This window comes from Pelobates fuscus, chromosome 1, assembly GCF_036172605.1.
Source record: "Pelobates fuscus isolate aPelFus1 chromosome 1, aPelFus1.pri, whole genome shotgun sequence".
Taxonomy (NCBI): domain Eukaryota; kingdom Metazoa; phylum Chordata; class Amphibia; order Anura; family Pelobatidae; genus Pelobates; species Pelobates fuscus.
Window position 1 is genome coordinate 467,877,486 of NC_086317.1, and position 24,854 is coordinate 467,902,339.

The window sequence follows — 24,854 nt, forward strand, 5'->3', positions numbered from 1 at the left end:
CCTCCTTTTCTGTTGTGTCTGTTCTTCGTATTGTTCTGTTTCTTCTTTTAGATCTCTTATTGTCCTTTTCTTTCTCACATCCGGAGATTGGAAGTCTTCTGCAGAGAATCTCTTGGGGGGAACCCTCACCATTTTTTCTAAAAAATCGTTCTCGATGTGGAAGTTGGAGGTGGATCCTTTGCTCTCCAAGTTGGTTTTTCTATGGTCTGGGGGGGAAATTCTAGGACTTGGAGATGGTATTTCTTCATAGTGAAATGATCTTCTACTTCTTGGTGCAAAAGTGGTCTGTCTTTGGTATTGCTGATGTCTCTCCTTGGTTTGAGACAACAACTGTTTTAGATATTTGTGCTGTTGTAAGGGATTGTATGCAGGAGGTTAAATGATTTTGAGATTGGAGAAGTCATTACAAGTTGCATTTGCAGATGACTTTGGGGAACAACTGTATCTTATTTACACAGACTGCTTTCTAAACACAATTATTGTAGTTTAATGACACATTACTGGGAGTATTTTTGCTCTAGAGCTCCTAGAGAAGAGGTATTAGGATATAAAAGAGAGAGAGAGATTAATTTGGGGCCAAAATAGTCACTTTTGTGAGATCTGTTGCTATTATGGGTTTGTGTGCTTTTGTGCACCACTAAAGTGTTGCTATAATGACACTCTAGATTGCAAAGTGAACTTTTTAAAGTAAATAATGTTTCAACACCCTGTAATTCACTGCTTAGTTGATTAACCCCTTACTTTGATATCAGCCTCCAGTTTGGCGTGGGGAGGCCTGAATAAAGCAATGTATTGTGTTTTTTTGCATTGTATAAATATCCAGTGTTTCTTTGTACAATCATATTGTAAAGTTTGGGTTCTCAGTCCACAGAAACCATGTAAACAAAGGAACCGAAACACACGCAAAAATAAACTCCATACAATAGAGTAAAAAAAATGTTTAATTAAATTATGTATGGAAAAACACAAAATAACTATAATCACATGCACAGAAAAGAAAAACGCAAGATTCAAGCTGAATTAAATATCAATAACCATTCTCATATTTTGATGTTTTTCAAATCGTTATTAAAACATTTGCATTAATGGTATGAACAAACAGATGAAAACTTGAATCCAAGGCTGTAGCTAAAATTTGTTATTTTCACAGGGACTGTTCGTTAAAATAAAAACCAGAAAGGAACAGAAAAATGTAAAACTGAGAAATAAAAAATATTAAGGAGAGAATCTGGAGTTAGAGCTTCTGTATCTAAAATATTTTTCCAGAATTTAGCTATATGCTTTTAAAAAAATGTTTTTAAAGTATTCCTTTATACCCAAAGTATGGATTCCTGCTAAATGGTATGTATGGTGAAGCCAAAATGTTAGCTACACTCCTTTTTCTCATAACTTACTAAATGTAAGTTGACTGTTGGCTGACCTTAATTATATTATTTTATATTAATATAACTGTGCTACCAGATGTGAAGCACATATTTTTAAAGAAGCATTATAGCGTTAGGAATACCAATTTGTATTCCTAATGTTATAGTGTCCTAGTTCCAGGGCCAATCCTGGGGGGTGTGCGGACTGCCTAGGTGCTCTGTAGATAGACAAGGTGTGCAGTGCTAGGCTCTGCCCCTTGGGTAGAACCCACCAACCTCTAGTTAGGCCCCACCCTGTATGATCATGCTTGGTGGGTGGGGCCTAACAAGGGGGAGCGGAATCTACCTCAGGGGGCTGAGTTTAGAGCTGCACATGCCACCTTTCTACAGATCCCCTGGGTGGTCCACCCCATCCCCAGGATTGGCTCTGCATAGTCCCTATATAGTCTCAGGGTCACACTTTTACCTGTAAAAAATAGAGAAAACAGGTTTTAATTACCTTTTATCCAGTGCCCAGTGACTAATCCTGGCATCGCTTCCACAATGTCTGTCCAATCCAATGCTTCTCATAGAGAAGCATTGAGGATGAGATGAGCATGCACGGTCACATGTCCAATCAAATCATTTGCTTTGAATCCAGTGCTTTTCTATGAGCTACATTTTATGATGTTTGACATCCCCATGGATGTTGAACCTTACATGACCCAGTCAAACTCAGTTGTTGCAACAGAAGCACCTCTAATGGCTGTCAGGATGACTACATTCATGTTTAGACCTTCAATCAGGACACTGCAATATCTACTAAACAACCTTGTTTTTTATTGCATGGCTTAATTGAGATGAAGTAGTTTGTGTGCTTTTAGTGGCTCTTTTCGTAGTACATGCATATAAGCAATGCAGAATATGTTAGCATGATTCAAATTCCAAAAATAAGAAAATGATAATACACACAACTATAACTTTAGAACAGATCATATTAGAAAAATAACATATAGTCTGATTGGATGGATTAATGTAATAACAAAATCATAATAAAATATACTTTAGAAAGATATTATATGCACCATAAACAACGCAGCTCATTTGAATGATTGTGGTGCAAATACGTTTTTGGCGATGCCCTTGTGATTTGTGTTAAATTATTTTTGAATGGTTTGATAAATACTGGGACTCTTCTGGCACCTAAAACCCAACCTCTTTGCTATGGCTCGCATAATACAGACTTAAAGTTCCCATTATCACTTTACTGCCATCCAACGCAAGGCAATGATTGGCGAGCACTAGGGTATATGACAGACACTCTACAGCAGCTACAAACCGTTTTGTATTCCTGTCTCAAGGTATTTGAGAAGCTGAGGCTGTGTTGCTCCTATGTGTCAAAGCTACGTACCGACAGTATCTGTGGGGATACCTTTATACATTTTGAGGTTCACAAACATCTTAAGCCAAATTATAAAACGGCATCCTTATGGCAACTTCTGGCAGTAAATGTCTCTACTTATCAAAGACAGCACAGTACACCGTTTTCGCTGTAGTTATAAAAAGAAGATAAAAGGTTATAAGTGCTAAAGTAGAGGAACAACTAATGTCAGAATAGATTTCAGAAAATAAAACGGACAGTTTTTTTCAGAAGAAGAAAAAAATGAAAGAACTCTGTTACTCCTTTAAAGGGACACTATAGTCACCTGAACAAATTTAGCTTAATGAAGCAGTTTTGGTGTATAGACCATGCCCCTGCAGCCTCACTGCTCAATCCTCTGCCATTTAGGAGTTAAATCCCTTTGTTTATGAACCCTAGTTACACCTCCCTGCATGTGACTTGCACAGCCTTCCATAAACACTTCCTGTAAAGAGAGCCCTGTTTAGGCTTTCTTTATTGCAAGTTCTGTTTAATTAAGATTTTCTTATCCCCTGCTATATTAATAGCTTGCTAGACCCTGCAAGAGCCTCCTGTATGTGATTAAAGTTCAATTTAGAGATTGAGATACAATTATTTAAGGTAAATTACATCTGTTTGAAAGTGAAACCAGTTTGGTTTTTTTTCATGCAGGCTCTGTCAATCATAGCCAGGGGAGGTGTGGCTAGGGCTGCATAAACAGAAACAAAGTGATTTAACTCCTAAATGGCAGTGAATTGAGCAGTGAAATTGCAGGGGAATGATCTATACACTAAAACTGCTTTATTTAGCTAAAGTAATTTAGGTGACTATAGTGTTCCTTTAAGGAAATCAAATCAGGTAGAGATACATATTCCAGCCCTCAAAGCATGAATGATGCGATAACTGACATCACATAGTTCTTTTGATTCATATTGTAGTAGGTGGTAAAACTATTTAAACACACCCAAGCTCATACAGTATTGTAGTCATTGCAAGGTGAGCAAATAGTTTTTTTAATAGCTTAAAAAATGATTTTGGAAACATTAGTAACATAAAATGATTACACTATTTCACAGAAGTTTGGAATATGTCCCACCTAATTTGCAAAATGAATAAATAAATAACAATGACTAATAGCTTAGATATATCTATTGGTATTTTTTTCTCTTATACAGAAAGAGAAATAATAGGCAATCTCAGTGGGCCTGCTCCCATTTTATTTTCGAGGTGATAATTAATTATCTAAGTCTGTAGTGGGGTAAATAAATTAATCATTTACATTATTCAGTTTTTTTTTTTACTGACAAATTATTTAAAGGAAATAAAATATAAAACAATGCTCAGCAACAACAAGTTACAAAGCAAAGTACGATATTTAATATGTCTATATAATAAAGTTTTAATAAGTGTTATAATTTTAATTTACTCTTTTGGATTATCCCTCAGTAGCCATAATTTAGTTAAAAAAAATATATTTCTGTGTAGTGTGACATCTAAAAAAATATATATTTTAGCGCAAACCATTGATTTTTAAATCTTAAGTAGCCATAGGGGGAGTAGGAAGCTTTGACGACAAACTTATACTCTTTCTTCCTGTAAAAAGAGATAATCTAAAGATTTCCCATAATACTAGCACACTTTCACATATAGCTACAGTAATGTGCTCATCTCTTACTCAGACTGACTTGTGCATTTACTCCACCCATACCCAATCACAGTCAGTTTCATGTATAGCTAAGTATCATAGTAAATACATTTAAGAACATGATAATTTTTATTACTGGATATATTATACTTTACTTTTTCATTGTGCTTTTTTTTTTGCATCCAGAACAAAACAAAAACAAAAAACACATCTTTTTCTATCATATAAAAAGTAAATGGTAATAAATAATAATAATAGCACAAATGATAACTTATCATTTTTTATATGTTGTGAAATGGTGACTCCCATAATATTTAATTCTTTGTATAATTTATGTTTAAACTTAAATATTCCTTTGGTTTCTGTGAGGAGTGCAGTACTTTTATCCTGTAAATTGCTATGCATACAAACGTAAATATAATTATTGTTTTGCCTCATTACGTAAGATAAAAGTAATATAATGTAATATAAGTAATTGTATCCTTTATATAATGTTAATATTATTGTAATTCTTATTTGTAGTTTAAAGGGATTGTTAATAATTTTCTGTCCCTGCACTGGGTTAAGAGGTTTTCAAATTGCTATAAGACCTCAGTAGACATATGGTAGCTTTAAATTAAAATTAAGAAAAAAAAAAGCTAAAATTAATAATGAAATGTAAGATATGGTCAAGTCTGCTCATGCTTTATATAACATATAAGCCCCACACGATATTTTCTCTAGCAAAATCTTGATAACCAGCTTTTTTTTATACATAGGCCGCAGTTTTAAAACCAATTGTACTACTTAACAATTCCCCGTGACACATTGTGATGTGCATAAAATATTAGTGAGTGGGTTTACAGCTGAAACAAATAACCACCGATGAAAAACAGGGATGAAAACAATCAAAACAAATCAAAACAAAAAAAAAACATAACATTTTAATAACATAAGTTAAAAAGAAAATCTATATTCTACATCTGCATAATGGTATCCAAATGTTATTGAGATAATATATTCATGTATTTTTGGTTACTCTTAGAACCCAGAGTGCTACACTTCAAAGATACAGCACCAATTATGTGTTTGGTTCCCTTCCCTTAAGGGCCTGTAGTGCTTGCATTTCTTGATGTGTTTATTTTGAGCTTGCCTGAATATATTATTTTTATTACACTGAATGCATATTAATGTTTAGCACCAATATGTTCTCAAAACCTTTGTCATTCTATTTTTTGTTTATTATATTCTTAGCTTTTTATGCTATAATACACAACGAGAAGGATTGCAATACAGGGGCGAATAGGGTTCTCATGGCATAAAATATATAAGAACTAAACAGATTACCAAAGTAATGAGGAACAAAAGGAATTCTGATAATTGTAATCTTGTTACACATTTATACATATATATACATATATACATGAAAAGTGCAATAGCATTTCTAAACGTCTGACGTTAACAATGGACAAGAATAGATAAAATATGAACCCCTACAATGGATCATGTTAAATATTGATTGTACTTAGCCACAGTATGACTTGAAATCACCACGTATGACAAAACTAATGTTGCATAAATAAGAATCACATCATCAGAACGAATAAATACATACATAAAAAAGCAAATAAATACACAAATAAATAAATACATACATACATACATTAAAGCAATTAAATACATGGTCATGCCAGGATGAGAGACAAAGAAGCAGATTTAAGTTCCTAAAATAAATTTTGTGATGTGAAAATGCATTTTGTTCTCATTAATGTTTTTTTTTTTTTATTACATTTTTATGTTTTAGGTAATTCCAAGTCTTAATATAGCAAAAAATAACAACAAAGATAAGTGCATTCTGCTGTGTTTTCCCAAGGCTTATTTGTATTTGTTTTATTAACATGTTTTATTTATAAAGTTCAAAAATATTCTTTTTGTGAAATATTAATGTTTTATATTCCTTAGGCTTTTGGGTAGATAAAGGATCACATAGTTAAAGCTGAAAAGACTATGAATGTCCAAATCAGTTCTAAACAGTAAAATTAAAAGCTACCTGTTTAAAAGCAGTTACCACGTCAAATAAGTGAATTTAGCTATTGCGTCCATACGTGCCATGCAGCCTCCATGAGCATACACTGGCAGACCAAGTTACTGTTACTGCTTAGTGACTGTCGTTCATCACATATAAGCTTTATTAGAGCTTCCCTGATTCATGTTGTCTTTAAGAGATAAGCCACATGACCTCAAACCGTATTCTTGGTTGCAACACTAACTGCTGTTTTCCCAACTGCCTTTGAAAGCAATGCCCTTGTGTGATTGGGTTCTAATGCTGGGGAAGCTGCATGCAAGCCAAATATCACTATACACAATGTCATATGGCACACTGTAATGGTCACTGCTGTTAGGTTTTGGATGAATGGATTGGAAATGTTTGGTGTGTGTGTTATAATCATCATAAAAACTGATGGATGGCTCTGGGTGTGGTGGATGGCAGGAGACCACTATATCTGTGACTGTATGGTGTTAGAGGATGAATAATTGAATGCAGCCAGTTTTTCTGGTTTGAAATGGGTGTCCAAGCGGTCTTTCCAATAACAACATTTTGCTGGATCAACAGCAAAAACATATGTGAGGAAGGCTAAACTTGATGGACGCAAGTCTCTTTTCAGCTATGTAACATCAGTGTGCACCTCATAGCAAATTGTCCTCCTCCATGCTTTACGCTATAGTGCTACTCAGTGTGAGCGAGTGGGCCGAACAGCTACTATTCAGTGCATGTCCAGAACATGCAAAACCACATAGAAGTGGAAGTGCGGTGACCAATCAGCAGTTACCAGAGATCCTTAATACTCCGACCCTTGTATTTGGTTTTGTAGTAAATTACTTGTAAGATCAGATTGTCCATTGGTGTAGGATATGGTGATACTTTATGCATACTTTAATAATCATTATTGTGTATGGAATTGTTCTCTGTCTAGGAAAATATTCCACCATTCCTTAATTTTAATATAATTCTAAAGTTTTAGCAACACAGGGGTGATCACAAGTTAATTAAGTGAAACCAGCGCTTGAGAAAGCACAGCTTACTTTATCGCAATACACTAAATATGTCATACATATAGCAGCAATTTCTGTCGCCCGTCTTTAACACGATGCTCTCAAATTCTTCTTCGTGATACATTTTTGCAACAAAGAGTCACCGACAATTAAAAAGAAAAATCTATCAACAATATACTTTAAAAAATATATGCAATAAGTGATAGATAAAGGATCCATATGTTGTATGCCTTTGCATCATACCATATGTTATACTTAATATTTTAAAATGAACAGTTTTGTAAACTCATTCACTTATCTTAGTAGAAGCACATTTGAAAAGCTTTATGCAAAATATGGCTACCCTTGAATCTCACGATGCTGAGGCAATTTGACTGAGAGCGATTATTCTCACAGACCCAACTTGTGCATGAAGACTGACACTAGATAGTGATGCTACAAGCCTCCAAAGGACACTGGATGTCTGCAATTTTCTTGAGTACCATGTGTTATAGTAGCATGATGGTTATTTTGTATGACCACTAGAGCAGTTGCAATCATTGCTCCACCAAAAAGCTTGAACGAATGCCAAATGGGCCTCGAAAGAGAATTCTTGGAACCCATAGAGAGGTGAAATGCATATTAAATCTCATGAGTAATATTAGTCACAGACATCAGAGGTTCCAAGATAAACCATAACTATCTTATAATTTAACAAGAAAACAATATGTTCCTCATTTACAAAACAATTAACAAATATTTTCGTTTTACGAAAAGGTATCCAATTATATTATTGTTCAACATTCAAAGAGCTATCTGTACAAAATATATAACACAATCTATTAAATCATTTCCATATTTTATCCCAAATAAATTACTATGATAATAAATTACTGAAAAGTTTGTATATGAAAAATCCTAACTGAAAAGAAGTGTGTGCGTTCAGCTGAAGACTCGTGGGATCTTTCTTTGGGTCCTACAAACAATAATGGGACACTCAAGGTGGGATTTGACCTATTCGTTGTTTAACGCATTGCATATGAAATGCTTTAAAACATATGTCAGAACGATTAATTTAAAATAAAAATACTAACATACTAACATTTAAAATGTTCGCATGTTTAACCCCTTAAGGACACATGACATGTGTGACATGTCATGATTCCCTTTTATTCCAGAAGTTTGGTCCTTAAGGGGTTAAAAGTCCCCAAACCATGCAGTTACTGCAGTGAGCTTTGCCCAGAGAAGGATGGGGCTCACTTAACTTTGAATAGCAGTGCTGAATGAAGATTGGAATAATGGTGGTTTTGAGAATGTAGGCTGATTGTCAGCTTCTACTGCTCAAAGTGGAGATATTAAAGGGACACTATAGTCACCCAGACCACTTCAGCTCATTGAAGTGGTCTGGGTGCAATGTCCCTCAGGTTTTAACCCTTCAGATGCAAACATAGCAGTTTCAGAGAAATTGCTATGTTTACATTTGGGGTTAAGCCAGCCTCTAGTGGCTGTCTTCTGGACAGCCACTAGAGGCGCATCTGTGACGCTGTAGGCATATTATGCCTCCACCGCGCAGAGCGTCCATAGGAAGCTCCGATAACGTCGGCAGAGGGAGCTGACGTCGGCGGGGGAGGAGAGGTCACCAGCGCCGAGACAGCCCGGCGCTGGAATAAGGTAAGCTGCTGAAGGGGTTTTAACCCCTTCAGCGCCACGGGAGGGGTCCCTGAGGGTGGGGGCACCCTCAGGCACTATAGTGTCAGGAAAACCCTTTTTTGTTTTCCTGACACTATAGTGATCCTTTAATAATATTATAAAAACCCTTGAGAATATTTAAATAAAAAAAAGACTTATATAACCTAAATAACTGCAACTGCAATCCACACTGAACTTAACATACCTTGAGTGTCCCTTTAATATTTTTATGTTTAATTAAGTGAAATTGTGTTTAATATGATAGAACCATATTTATCCAGTGTTTACTGAGAAAGCCTAAAGTTTCAAAATAAACTGACAAGTGTATGATTTCTTTGTTGTTGTTGATAAATGCCTCTTAAAGACACATGTATCCTGCAGATATACTTGTTACAGAAAATAAAATAATTTTCATTGTATCTTCATTCATTGTAACAGAACAAATGTTTTTGTCATCAAAGACAAATGAATGACATTGAACACAAAGACGTTGACAAGAAACATCTTTTGCAAATGGTGATTTTATACTAAACATGCTCTCTTTTCTTCTTGTTTGGTATACCTGTAGCTCGTTTTATCTTGACTGATGATGATAAGGTCTATAACCGGATGAGTCTTTGTTGATGTTTGCTGCTTATATAGAAGATCTAAATTTTATGTGTACTTTGAAAAACAAATATAAAACAATTTTCAATTATGTTATGATGAAAAACATACCGATGATTGTTTTTGATAAGGAAAAGCTTAACAAGGCTGGAATAAGATATACATATATATTTTTGTGCAACCAACACTTTGAGCTCAGCAAACACAACAGAACATTCGGCCCATTGCATTCTGGTGGTACATCATCATAGCTGACATTCCATGCCAAGAGTATATAACAAAGACCTGGAGCTTCAAGTGCAGAGCTATGGGATGTTGAGTTTGTTTTTCTTTTTAGTTTAAGTAGAGCTGATGTTAAAGGAGGTCAGTTAGTATTTGCTTCCCATGCATTGCTGGCCCCTTCAACATTGCAATGGGTGGTGTCCATGTGCCATTTTATTTTCAGATAGTTCTGCCATCTCTTACACACAGTCTGTTCTACATTCATTAAAAAGTCACAGACCCAGGGAACATAATTACAACAAAACATAAAAAAAAGCTTCCGAATCATATGTTAGAGCCATCTTGGAACCTTCTTCAGGATTCTATTTTCCTATAGTTTGTAGCTAAGTTATAACTTCTCCTTTGAAGGAATCCAGATGAAAGGTCCAGATTGGTCCTCAATTACCAGTTTGCAAGAATTATATATATCCTCCAAGGTGTCACCTTGAACAATAGCTGAAACAATTAGGAAATGTGTTACAATTTTGAACAACATGCTTGACGTCAACAAATGTTCATGAAACCAACTTATAATTATTCATTGGTTTAAGAACATATAATACTAAAATATACAATATCCCTTCTACAGATAAAGAAGGTATTAAGATAGGTACATATGGCAAAGCATTTTCATAACAAGCTTTTTTCTTCTATTAATAATATACTTATAGTACAGTAAATGTAATATTACCATTACTATACCATATCATTATCATAAAAATATGAAATAAAATTTTACCTGTAAAAAATTCACCAAATTCTTGTTCTAGTTTGAGTGCTCGATCAAAGGTTTTCTTTGCTTGTTCTTCCGTGAGGCGTTTGCTTATTTCCCTAAAGGAAAGATTAGTCAATATTTTCATTTAATTAATCCTTTCAAAAATACCAACAGAGTACGGTAATCACGATGTGAGTTCGGCTATTCTGGGATTAGCTAATTGCCATTTTGATGTATTTACATTTTTGTGCATAGTTCCAGTAAATCTAGACAAATGGGAACGAGCGCTTCCACCAGTTTTTCTAAGCAACACTGAAACACAATTTCTCTTAGATGTCAGATGTCTATTTGTTTCCCATCCTGTAGGTACTTCATTATTTCTTACTTTAACACTCGGAAAAAATGCCACAATTTAAAAGTTTACATTGAGTGAATACTGTAATACATTATTCGCTCAATATATACCGTATATGCTCGAGTATAAGCCGAGTTTTTCGGCACGTTTTTCGGCACACGTCTTATACTCGAGTCACTGTCTGTATTATGGCAACTTACATTGCCATAATACAGACCAGGACCGCCGGGCTCATTACAAGCCCGGCGGTCCTGTTGGGGGCAGGCAGCGAGCTGTAACTTACCTTTCCTGCAGATCCGGTCAGCTCCCCAATGTAAGTCTCGCGAGAGCCGCGGCATCAGAGCGTTGCCACGGGTTACCCACTCAGGCCGCGAGACTTACAGTGGGAGCTGACAGGGGAGCTGACCGGAACGCAGGAGATGGGAGCTGACAGGAGCTGCAGGAAAGGCAAGTTACAGCTTGCTGCCAGCCCCCCTCCTACACAGCTAATGCCACTGGACCACCAGGCAATAAAATAGCCCCCCACCAAGGTTACACACTCTGCATGACATACACAAACACACTCCGTATCATACACACACACTGCACTCATACACACACACACTGCATTCATACACACACACTAAACACACTGCATTCATACACACACACACTGCATTATATACACGCACACTACACACACTGCATTCATACACACACACTGCATTATATACACACACTGCATTCATTATATACACAAAATAAATATTAAATTAATATAATTGTGGGGGAATATAATTTTTATTTAGAAATTTACCAGTAGCTGCTGCATTTCCCACCCTAGTCTTATACTCGAGTCAATAAGTTTTCCCAGTTTTTTGGGGGTAAAATTAGGGGCCTCGACTTATATTCGGGTCGGCTTATACTCGAATATATACGGTAATTATGAATATACTATAATATAGTTGGATATAACAGTATTACTTTATAATAGTCTACGTATCAGGACTCTATAATAAACACCATAAAAAGTAACTGGCACATTTTCAGAATTTACACCATCGAATAAAATAATGAAAATCACCTATAACTTGTGCTAATCTTTTTTTTATTAGAAGCTCCAGTTAATTTTTAATTTACATTAAAGATTTAGCAAATTACATCTCAACCCAATGCGGATAACCTAAAGCCAGGGCTAACGTTGCAAATGAGGAGGAAAAATAGAAACATTGTTTCATTTTTTCTTTGCTATGTGTGAATTATCTATGCTGATTGCCCCAAATGCAAAGGAAAACCTTGGATTGACTGAGACTGATAAGGAGGCAGATCAAGGGCAGAATCAGCACAAGTCAAACACAGCTCTGGCCAATCAGCATCTCCTCATAGAATTGAATCAATGCATCTCTATGAGGAAAGCTCAGTGTCTCCATGCAGAGGGTGGAGACACTGAATACCAGTAATGCACAGTGTGCAGCACTGCCCTAGGAAGCACCTCTAGTAGCCATCTGGAGTGGGCAGTTGAGGTGAAAATTTAAGGTGAATTCAAAGTTAATTTTAAATTTAGGTCACAATAGCTGAACAAAAAAAATTTAGTTTTTCAGTTTGGCTACTCTGGTTTTAAATGTGAAATTCCCTTAGAATTCTCACTTTAGAGAATAACCCTGTACTTCTCTAAATGCATTTTCATATTTATAAAGTTATATATTCACAAAATACTAGGAGTTAGTGCAACATTGATTAAACTGTTAAATTTATGTTGAGTCAAGGAATAGTACAGAATGGGGTTTTGTCTTCTATCATACTGTACATTTCTATAATAAATAGATAAATAGCCCTGTATGTTTGAATTTTCTGAATTTCAAGTATGTCTAAGATCAGTGATTTCCAGTCCTTCAGGTTCACTGATGTTCAAGGTTTGGTCAGTATGCCTTTGAGCAGGAACTGGAAAATGCCTAGATTGTTATTCTGGTGCTCTGTCCTAGAATATAGATGCTGTCACCGAGTTACATTTTTATTTATTTTATCCATTTTGTAAGAATGAAATGTGATATTTTCCTCCTAAAAAAAACCAAAACAAAAAACAATGCAACCCTGTTTTTTGACCAGGCTCTACAGTTATTGAATAACCCACTCAATGGCACATGGAATGAGATGTCCGATTTGCAACATTCTATACTCACATTAAAGACTCCACAGACTTGGGTTTTATGAAGATAGCTATAGGATAAAGTTGTGCTACTTGTAATCTTTTGATGGCATTTCCTGAAACGTCTAATATACAGTGTTTACCCTGTTAGGAACAAATTAACATGATTTAGTTTATTTGTAAATTCAGTAAAAAACCAACTTTTTTTATAATAGTATGTTACTAACAGATTAGAAAGCAAGACATTAAATAGCAAGACAGTACATCTCAAGACAGTACATTGCAGGTGTTGGCTCGATAATAATAACAATAAATGGTCGATGCAATATCATCCAGTTCGTTAGAGATTCTTAAGTGTAGCGAGATGAGAGCGCTAATGTTTCAATTAACATTCATAGTAGTGTAACAGGTAACCAAGAGGTTAAAATAAAATTCAGTGAAAAAGCAACTTATATTTCACATACTTTTTTTTTTTTAAATAAACAAGCAAACAAACAAACAAAAAAAAACTTTAAAAAATCATTAGGATCATAATTCTTAGAGTTATAATGCTTGTCAACCAACTGAACGTTCCCATTCACCATTCCAGTCATTCTACCAATTCCTCACAACTGCTCATTTAATGCTTCAGAACCCTTTCTAAAATCACCACACCAAAAATAAAGCACCGTTAATTTGCGTATAACATTAATGTACAAAAAGACATAATAGGCACTGGTAATCTTATTTAGAATCTCTGTCACTAAGGGGAAACATTTAAAAAAAAAAAAAAATACCGTATTTATTGGCGCATAACACGCACTTTTTCTCCCTGAAAATAGGGGGCAAATGATGTGTGCGTGTTATACGCCGATATACATATTTTTCGCTCCATAAGATGCACTTTTTTTCCCCTCAAAAGTGAGGGGAAATGTCTGTGCGTTTTATGGAGCGGTGTTCAGCGCGCACCGAGGTACTGGAACTTCAATTTCAGGTTCCGGTTTCCGGCGGGACTGAAAGGAAGTGCGCACTCAGTGTGCACACTTCCTTTCAGTCCCGCCGGAAACCGGAACCTGAAATTTAAGTTCCTGTACCGCGGTGCGCACTGTGAAGCCGGCCCACGCTTCAAGACAGGTAAGTAATTATGGGACAAGGGGAGGGAAAGTGCATTATGGGACAAGGGGAGGGGGGGAGAACACTATGGGATGAGGGGGGGAACACTATGGGAGGGGGTGGAAAATACTATGGGAGGGGGGGAGAATACTATGGAAAGGGAACACTATGGGATGAGGGTGGGGGATCACTATGGGAGGGGGGGAGAATACTATGGGAGGGGGGGAAATTTCCTTCTTAAAATGAGGTGCGTGTTATACGCCGGGGCGTTTTATACGCCGATAAATACGGTAATTTATTTCAAATATAGGATACATAGGTAGCATGATAGGGCAAACAGTAATTTTACTTTAAAAAAGGTCCTATATTATCCTTTTCTGTACGCCCTCTGAAATGGTAAGAGCAATTATAATACATGCCTGTATTTTCATTTTAGTACACATAGATGTTAAAAAAAAAATAACGTATATAAATTATTATAAACAATTTGATTGTACATTGACACAAAATGTACTGTATATACATTTATACAGGCTGATATTGCCTTCCCCAGATGTATTTTACTGAATCAATGCTTTTTCTTGATAAAAAGTTCTGTAAGTATAATAATTCAAATCAACCTACCCTTTCTGCCACAAATTTTACTGATTGTACACTAGTTCCATATAAGTTATCATTGTATTGTCCAGCCTCTATGAACTTGTGTTCTTGAATGTCTTTTTCCATCTGTTCTCTTGAGATGACAAAATGATAATCTCGCCCATCAACCTCATAGTCTCGCTTTGGTCTTGTAGTATCTTTATGCAAAACACACAATCAGTGTTAATAAATACTTACTGAACAAGACTTTTGTTCGTATAAGTAGCTCAAATAGATATTAAAGTTAAGATATAATTAGAGTGCCCATCCAAAGAGAGACGCACAGGAGGAACTCCTACCAATCCCACACTCCTATCAGACTCAGCTAGCAGCTGAACCCCAAGGAAGCCACACTTTTGTACATGAAAGGTATATTAACAAGAGGGTTACTACAAATATAAAAAATATGGCATGTATGTGTGCATCTTTCCGTGTTTACATTTGTATATCTTTGTGTCAGTGTGTTTTGTTTCAGTGTATGTAAATGTATGTGCATGTGTATGTGTGTGTGCAAATTTGTCAGTGTGCATATCTGTGTATGTTAATGTGTATGTGTAGCTGTATAAGTATGTATGTATGTGGCGATGTATATGTATATGTGCATGCATCCTAGCACTCAAATGCTAACATTACCTGCAAACACACCCTTGCAATCAAACACAAACATTACACACAAACACACCCCTGCATTCACATAGAAGTACACCACTGCATTCTAATGGCAACAGTACATACAAATACAACACACACACACCATACAAAAACATGCTTACATTCAAATGTTTAAACACTGCTCATAAATACAACCCTGCAAGGATGGGCAAATAGTAGACCTCCAAAATAAAACAAATAATGCACATATAAATTAAAAACACCGAAAGAAAATGGAGCACTAAAATGGGGTATCTTACCCTTTAATAACAGTGATACATAGACAGGAGAGCAGCATATGCAAAAAAATAAAATAGACAAAACCTAGTGCAGACGGTACAATGTCCACACGTGAGGTATAACTCAAACAGCTAGGAACACTCACATGACGCAGAGCCTGGTAACAACATTCGCACAAGTTTGCCTTTGCAGGTAGCAACACACCTTTCTTTTTTTATATATTCATGTACACTATTTTGCAAACAAATAGAAGTTACACAAATCCTTCCCCAGTATTGTGGTAGTCAATTTATTTTTTTCAATATGTTATAAAATGGAAATTGGGAGATATGTATAATGTTATACTCTACTTACGTGGAACGCAAGAGCCAAACTTATCAGGGAATTCAGAAATCAGGTCATCATTGACTCGATCTTTCATAGGACCCAGAATAATGACAGGCCTGGTATAATTTACTAAACAAGAAACAAAAATAATTAACATGACACACCTGTTTCCTAATAAAAAAAACATTTTATGTACATTTTTAACACTTGTTTCCTAAAAAAATTAAATTTTATGGAAATTTGTAATACTTAGTTTTTCTCCGTTCTTTCAGCAGCAAATATTATTGGATTATTTATTTTTTCATCCTTTGGATTAATTATTGCCTAAGTCTAAATTAATGTTCACGTTAGATATTTATAATGGGTATCTAGTGTATTTAAATATACATTTTGACCTAATATATAATACATTTGTACATATTTATTTTTAATTTATGTTATGCATAAATAATCACAATTATTTTAAATTTGTTTTATAGTTTTGGTTTTGTATATATCCTAAACATTAACATTACCTTTTTTAAAGTTAACTAGACCATTATGATTATGATTATATATAGGCCACCTGGGGGCTGGGGCGAAGGAATGGGACACATGAAGAAGCTCGGGGAGAGGGAATGGGACGCATGGACTGGAGGTCAGAACTGGGGGTCAGGAATGAGACACATGGAGGGGTTGGGGGGATGAGATGCATGGGGAGATGTAGAGGCCCCAGGGCAATTTTCACAGTTATGCCTCTGTCTGGCACCATAGATTTATGAGACGTACATTCCAGGATAGTCAGGAATTATGGGAAGTGTAGTCCACAAAATTTCTAGAGTGCCAACCTAAGCCATCACTGATGTAATGAGTCATTGTCTGCACATGGAGAAGTACTATTAAAACATGTCTGCCAATCGTTTATGTTTTATAATCAAAAATATATATTTTGTGGTCCTATATGAGATTCCTATCCTAAATATACTGCTGTCAAATCCCCAATGGGAGTGCTTTATAAGTGTCTGTTTCAGTACTATTGTATAGTTAAATTGAAATAAACTTGGATTAATTATGTCTTTAATCTTCTCTTTGTGATTAAATGTACATTTTATAAACTACCACTCATTTAACTTATGTAACAATTCAATTGATCATACTTACAAACTTATACAAGAATTCATACAATTCATACAAAAATTCAAATAATTCCATCAATAAGTAATTTTTAGAACTGAAATTCTGCTATCGTATACATTTAAGCTGTTTCAATTTTCGACACATGTTTCCTATAAAAAAAGAAGAAGGTTGGAGGTACTTTGTTTGCATTATATCGGGTCCTGGTGGTATTGAAAAGAAAAGATTTCTGTTGGGGATATTTGTTGGACAAAAAGATGAAAATGATTGGAAAAGGGTTATACATTTTATGATATAATCAATAAAAACTCACTTTCTTGTCTTGTGACAGGTTCATATGACAAAATGCAGTCTTCTTGACCTCCTTGCAAAAGAAAACAAAGAAACGAATTTAAGTGATCTCGTAACGTACTGTGTCAATTCATCTTACGGTGAACAAAGAGGGTTTACTGAACACAAACAATAAATTAATGAAAGTGGGAATAGTTTAAAAGTGAGATGTTATCATTTTCGTCTGTCTTGTTCCATAAGAATCAAACTTCACACTGTTGGCAATCTCTCACAGCATGACGACTCAGTCAAATAAAAAGAAACTAGCATGAGTTTTTCCTCATTTATTTTATTTGCAAGAAATAAAACACAGTTGTACGACCAAAGAACAGAACACACACAAAAAAAAGAAAGAAATAAAAGTGCAAGATCTTACTGCCTTACACTGGTAAGACAAGGATTTGAAACTGCATTATATTTTACTTTTATGTAATGCTCAGAATTTTAAAAAGGAATGAAATTCAATCTTTAATTGCATGCATTGGAATTCCAGTCAGCCGTAAGATATCTACAGTACAGTAATCCACTGATAGTTTGAAGGTTTTCGAAAGACAAAAATTAAAACAAGGTGGTGTGTTTGAAAATGGTTTAGCTGGTATACTTATCCAGCACATGGATTGGCAGCTAAAAAGCTGTAGTAAAACCTATTGAAAACATTTATAGTCACTAGAATATTAATGTAATATGACCATATTTAAATAATTTAGCCTTGTTTTACTTTACCATACAAAGAAACAGTCATGGCTATTTACTCAAGTCAAAATCCAAAGTTTGGGTTTGTGGATTATCGATGATTTCAACTCAATACTATTATCTATAAACTGGGGATCTGATATTGACAAAGTGAATACTGGACTCTTCCAACAGCAGGATACAAAAATTTACCATGTTACAAAAAAAAATACTGATCCATACTGAATTAGAATGAATAAACACACTATAGCAAAATAAGGGTGCGGGCATAAAACAGACACAAAACAAATGGCCTTTGACTTTGTAATTCAAACCTCTAGTATAGTACTTTCTTTGTCCACTTCTCTTCCCTCGCTAACAACAATATTAAATCCTTAGAGTGGACCACTTGTAACTAATAGCGCTGAGTGATCCACGCAATGTGACACGTGTTTGTATATATCTACACAACCCAGCTGGCAATTTATTTGATCTCTTTTCTGAAGTTGAAATTTATAGTGGGATCTCGGAAGGATAGAGAGATGGTGGGGGTTTATTTCTGATTTCAGCCTGAGGAAGCTTCACCATTGGCACTGGAGTTAGTGTTACCTGAATATTGTCATATGCAAATGGCACTCTTGCTAAATCTTTTACTCAGTGATACACAATGTTCTTGTCTTGATAACATGCAAATTAAGAAAATTGTAAATCAATGACAAGAGTAAGCTTCTCCCCATAGTTGTATAGGCATCATGCTAATATAAATTTCACATTCCCATAATATTATATACAGTATATTTACTTGAATTACACATGTTCTATAGTTATTTATTTTCACTAACCAGTGCTCATTAGTAGCATACATTATTTTTGTTCTTAGGACCTAAAATCAAACTACATATTATACCTCACTCACAAGTACACCTGTTCTTAGGCATCCCATTCCACGAGTGACTATAATTTCTTTATTCGTACCGGTACTTTCAATTCTCAGTTACACTACAGGACCTCATTCTTCTCCACAACTACATCATACAGAATGCATTACCATCACCCGATCAAACTTTTCATATTTAATAATATCTCTGAAAAACTTTGTTTAGAAGAGTTTATTCATTTTCAGAGTATTTAAATACTAATTTCACCATATCGCACCTTTTACTCTGCAACTACTGCACAGATTTTTCAAATTATACACATTTGTTTAGCAAGATGTAGATGATACACCTAGCAATTTCTCTTCCCCTCTGGGCATGTTTTGCTATCCTCTTGTGTGCTTAGAACACACTCCCACTAGATTGTAGGTTAATTTCAATAAGAATCTGAATTTTATTTGTTCATTTTGTATGCTGATTAGACAGAGCTCTGGGATATTTCTGCACTCTAATTATAATTATACTACTACTAATAAGAATAATAAAAAACAACACTCAGCGGTTCCAGAAACCGTGGACCAGCACAGTACCAACCTGCACACTGCCACCCACAAAGCCTGCGGCGACGCTGATCGGGATACAGCAAGGCTGAACTCCGGGGGACGAAAATGGCGGAGAGCTCATCCACGACCCATTGGGGAGAGAACCCAGAAGAGAGTAGGGAGGGAAGAGGAGCTCGGTACCAAGCTGCCTTACCGATTCTGGACTATGTGTGGCATCAGCTGACAGAAACAGGCAGAGCCCTTGACAGCTCCTTCCAGCGATAAGGGAGCAGTTGTGACTGTATATAAGGTGGTCAGTTAAATTCTATCACTGTTGATTTTGCATACTGACTTTACACGCTTATAGTACCTAATTCAGTAAAGGGAGCAACCTAGAGCCTAGATATGTCTAATACTTAGAATTCCACTGTTGCACAGCACTTAACAGGCTCAATAGGAAGTCTAGCATGTTACAACCTTTACCACTTGTCTTACCACACGTTGTGAGATGTTGCTACACATAATACGACCTGTGGCCGCTTAAGTTATGTTAAAATTTCGCTTGTCTCAACTTCCCTGCCTCCTTACCCAGCGGTACATTTAAGAATTTCAGCATGTCATTCACAGCCGCTAACGGCTCGCTATTGTCTTAAAAGGACACTCCAGGCACCCAGACCACTTCTGCCCATTGGAGTGGTCTGGGTGCCAACTCCCACTACCCTTAACCCTGCAAGTGTAATTATTGCAGTTTTTCATAAACTGCAATAATTACATTGCAGGGTTAACTCCACCTCTAGTGGCTGTCTACTAGACAGCCACTAGAGGTCACTTCCTGAGTTCTAGCACAGGAAACCTGTGCTAGAGCGTCACTGGACGTCCTCACGCTGAGGACCTCCAGCATCGCTCAAAACCCCATAGGAAAGCATTGAAATGATTTTTCAATGCTTTCCTATGGGGAGACGTAATGAGCATGCGCGGCATTTCCGCGCATGCGCATTAGGTCTCCTCAGCCGGTGGGCGAGATCACAAGGAGGAGCGTCGCGGAGGAGGAGACAGCGGCGAGGGACATCGCCGCTGTCCCAGGTAAGTGACTGAAGGGGTTTTCACCCCTTCAGTAACCGGGGATTGGTGGGTGGGAGGGAGAGGGACCCTCCAGTGCCAGAAAAACAGATCGTTTTTCTGGCACTGGAGTTTCCCTTTAACACTGTATTTAACATAAATAATAGCATTGCATGTTAGGCTCTATTTGCATTTACGTTATCAGTTTAAGGTTTATTTTTTGTTGATTAAATGTCTAAGACCTGGTTACCTCACCATGACGTGACCTATCAAGCATTAATTCTAAGGCACTTACCGTACGCTCCTGCATAACCCAAAACACTACTATAGTCTAACTTTGTCTGGAACACCCGTCCTTATTAAAAATGTGCCGGTAAGATACTACTCTATCACACTAGCATATAAAGTGCACTGTTCCTCATGGCACATACTTGCTAAAATTCTATTCGATATTACGCTTATGTTTAACTACCTTCACTATTCTCACGCTACACTCGTTCGCAATTCTATGAAACGTCTAATTACTAAAAAATGTGCAAGTTCTTTTTATGCCACATATGTTTATCACTTCATGAACATCGCGCTTGTGAGGGCTGTTGTGGCTATACAAGCAATGTTGTAATCTCCTATGCACAACAAAAATAAAGAATTAAAAAACAACCCCCCCCCCAAAAAAAAACAAAACAAGTTTTAAAAGTAGGTTATAGAAATCCAGCCAGCCTATGGCCTTTGCTAAGTATGGGGTGTTGTTAATTTGTATTCTGTCTGTTCAAGTAATCACTGATCGCCTCTACAGAGAATAAATCAACTGAAAACTAAAATATTAATAATGGAGGGGCTTTGCACAAATAATTTAATCTATAAAAATGCCCAGGCACATGTAGAATGCATCCAAAAAAATGCAAACATCATTTAGAGAGGAATGGTAACATTTCCACTCTCAATCTGAGCCGTCCTCAAGCCTCCCCAGTCCACGAGGTACCACAGGGTGCAGGGTGGAGTCCCCTTCGTGGATTTTGGAAATTAGAAAAAAAACATTTGCCAGTTGTGTTTTATGTTGTTATTTTGTAAGAGAGTGTGCTGACTAAAACACACTTATAAATTAAATCTTAATGACGTATTAATGCCAGGCCAAGCCGACATGCAAATGGCTTCAGAGTATCTAATGGCCAGCTAACTGTTTAGACTCATAATAGCTACCATTTTACATTCCATTAGTTAAGGTTGTAACTATAAGGCCTGGGTCACTATACACAATACACTTAATAGATCCGCTCACCCCTACCGGTGGCAATCAAACCTTTCTCAAATGGGGAGAGGATGGGTGTACATACCTTGGTGGTTACATAGAGCATGTAGATAGCAGGAACTCTGTGCTATTAGGGACGTTGGCCTCCCTTCATTGCTCAGCATCCAACAGGCACAAGCATTGCTTCCCAACAGCCTCACAAGGCACAGGGTAGGGTCATGAGGGATGCATAGTACTCAGCTCCAATAGGTCTTTGGGAACCTGTTATACATTGCACCATCTGAGACATTTATAATACTACATTGGCTGTTCTATATTTCTTCTTTCTCTCTACAATTGCAGATTGCAGAATAGGCGCGTTGTTGGATCATATTAAAATCCATCCATGTATTTTATGGACATTGGCCGTGGCTGATTTTAATTCTAAAACACCAGTCAACCAATCACAACCTTCTTTAATCTGACCTCCGTTCATTTTAAGGAGATCATTTGTATCCACCTTTTGTCCCCCATTACTCCGATTAATAGCAAGACCCTAGTACATATTGAACACTGGGAAATATAACTATCGTAGTTAAACCTAGAAAAATCTAAATATACCCATAATGCTTTACTGAAACTATTATTTTTGTTCTTTTTTTTTTCATTGCTGTTTTTATTTATTTTCTAAAGCCATGTTATTCATACTATACAACCCTTTTAAATTAAAGACCAGTATGGAAAGCTTGTTCTAAAAACAAAAATAAACTAAAATTGACAGATATTAAATATAGTTATTACTATATATGTATGTTTTGCTCCAGTAGTAAATATTATTCTTGGATAAATACATATATAAAATATAAAATATTTGGCTTATATCAACCTGAAACTTTACAGTAATGTGCTTTTTTTTAACAGGATATTCTCGAGAATATACTATTTTTCATTTGTTCGTCATTTTATATATCCTTATTTATATATTTATTTATTTTCAGCTTAAGCCCATAAAAGACAGAAATACCATTACTGCAACTTATTATTATTATTATTATTATTATGTTATTATTTATATAGCACCATCAAATTCCGCAGCGCTTTACAATGGGTGGACGAACAGACATGTAATTGTAACCTGACAAGTTGGACACACAGGAACAGAGGGGTTGAGGGCCCTGCTCAATGAGCTTACATGCTAGAGGGAGTGGGGTAAAAAGACACAAAAAGGTAAGGCTAGTATTAGACTAATGACAGTTGCAGAACTTAATGTTCACTCCCAATTTTCCTTATTATTATGATATTTCCGATTGTTCTTGGTTAGTGCATGCCTCCTGTTTCATCTACCCTGATCGAACTGCATAAAATTTGTGATGTTAATGCAACATATTTAATTTATTTAGATTGATTATAATTGTACAGAACACATTGACTTAATTTATTATGTCCTAAGAACTAGTTTAGAGAAATGCAATGACATATTTTTATACTCAGATTATCTAGTGAATATTCAGTAACTCTGTTCCTCAATATATAACACAAATTATATATGACCCCCTGTTATATGGCTACAGAGTTCTGATTAGCTCTCAGATTCTTTGCATGTAAAACACGGCTTCAGGAGCTAAGCATAGTCTGACTCTAGTGATGTCCTTGTCCTTCTATTAGTTATTGTGATATATTTCCTCTGGCCAATATGAGCTATTTATAGCATAGAATAATAGTATGCCCTTCTTTTGATATTTGTAACAATATCTTTATAGTCACACTTAATTGTTGGTGATGTGTTAGAAACTTTATTTTAATAAATTTTAAACATTCTCATTTGACGAATGTTTTTTTCCTAGTTCCAGAAAGAACTCTTACTAATTTAAACTACTGCACAATATAATCCCTCCTTCTTAAATCATGTTTTTTATTTTTTTAATCAGAAGAAAATTAACCTTGAGTAAACAGAGACATGATCACGTCCATCAAAAAAAGTCACTATCTGCTTGGATCACTGCATCACAATTCTACCATAATATCTATATACTAATCCCAGCTGCCTTTCAAACACTTCGAAAGGGCAGAGTCAACCTCCTAAGTACTTCTAAAACAAAAAAATCCACAATATCTGCAGTTAAACAAAATAAAAGCAGGGTTGGACTTTTTGTGTAAGTTTCTGTAATTTTTTTAATGTGTATTTATTTTATGTATTTATCTGCACTTGGTCTAGAAAGAAGCCTTTTCGGGGTTTCTGAAGACTCACTAGGACTTCATCTTCCTATGATTCCGATCTTCATATTGATGTGCCTGAATGTTTCTTTTTTCCTATAAGTATTGAAGTTTGGTATTTCACTCAGAAACTCTGCACTATGATTATTTCTTTTTTTTCTACATGTCCTATTATTGTGCTGAAGACAAGACGTTTGGTCCTAAGGTTGAAGTGGTGTGCCTTCAGTCAAACAGTTATCTTTGTGATTGCATTTGTGTCATCCTTATTTTATGGTGTACTTACATTACTAGCCTATTATTTTTTCTGCTTGTCTCTATGGTTTAATTGTAGATACTTTGGTATTCTATTTGCTTTGAGGACCTGGAGGAGTCCAGTTTTATTTAAATTTATTTCTAGAGTTTAAGGGGTGAGTTTAATTTTTATACCCCTCAATGTGTGGTTTTTCCACTACTATTAGAGGGTGTTTCATTTTTATTTTTGGTACTTCTAAAACGCAATATGGAATAAATACATACCAAATAAATTCTATTTATTCCATCGTTGAGAGTAAATCAAACATATTCGAGAAATATTAAACTATAGGATGGCAAACTGACTACTATATAGAGAGAGAGGTAATACAACTCATTGTCTGGACTAGCCGCAGAACTGTAGCTTTGAAGAAAAAAAAACCATTTAAAATGCATTTATCAGATCTTGATACAAAGTTTTGTCGACACAT

The 24,854-nt window shown here is 35.7% G+C and overlaps 1 protein-coding gene across 6 annotated transcripts in view; it reads right to left on the minus strand.

The window, feature by feature from the left end:
• Positions 1-8,602: 8,602 nt before the first annotated feature.
• DLG2 (discs large MAGUK scaffold protein 2) overlaps positions 8,603-24,854 on the minus strand; it is a 1,308,393-nt gene continuing 1,292,141 nt past the window's right edge. For all 6 annotated transcript variants that reach the window (XM_063431313.1, XM_063431306.1, XM_063431329.1 and 3 more), the window contains 6 exons: positions 17,526-17,576; positions 16,127-16,228; positions 14,867-15,039; positions 13,185-13,294; positions 10,695-10,786; positions 8,603-10,411 (listed from right to left, as the gene is read on the minus strand). In XM_063431313.1, coding sequence (XP_063287383.1) covers positions 10,305-10,411; positions 10,695-10,786; positions 13,185-13,294; positions 14,867-15,039; positions 16,127-16,228; positions 17,526-17,576 — 635 coding nt within the window. In that variant the 3' untranslated portion in view covers positions 8,603-10,304. The remainder of the gene's footprint in view (positions 10,412-10,694; positions 10,787-13,184; positions 13,295-14,866; positions 15,040-16,126; positions 16,229-17,525; positions 17,577-24,854) is intronic.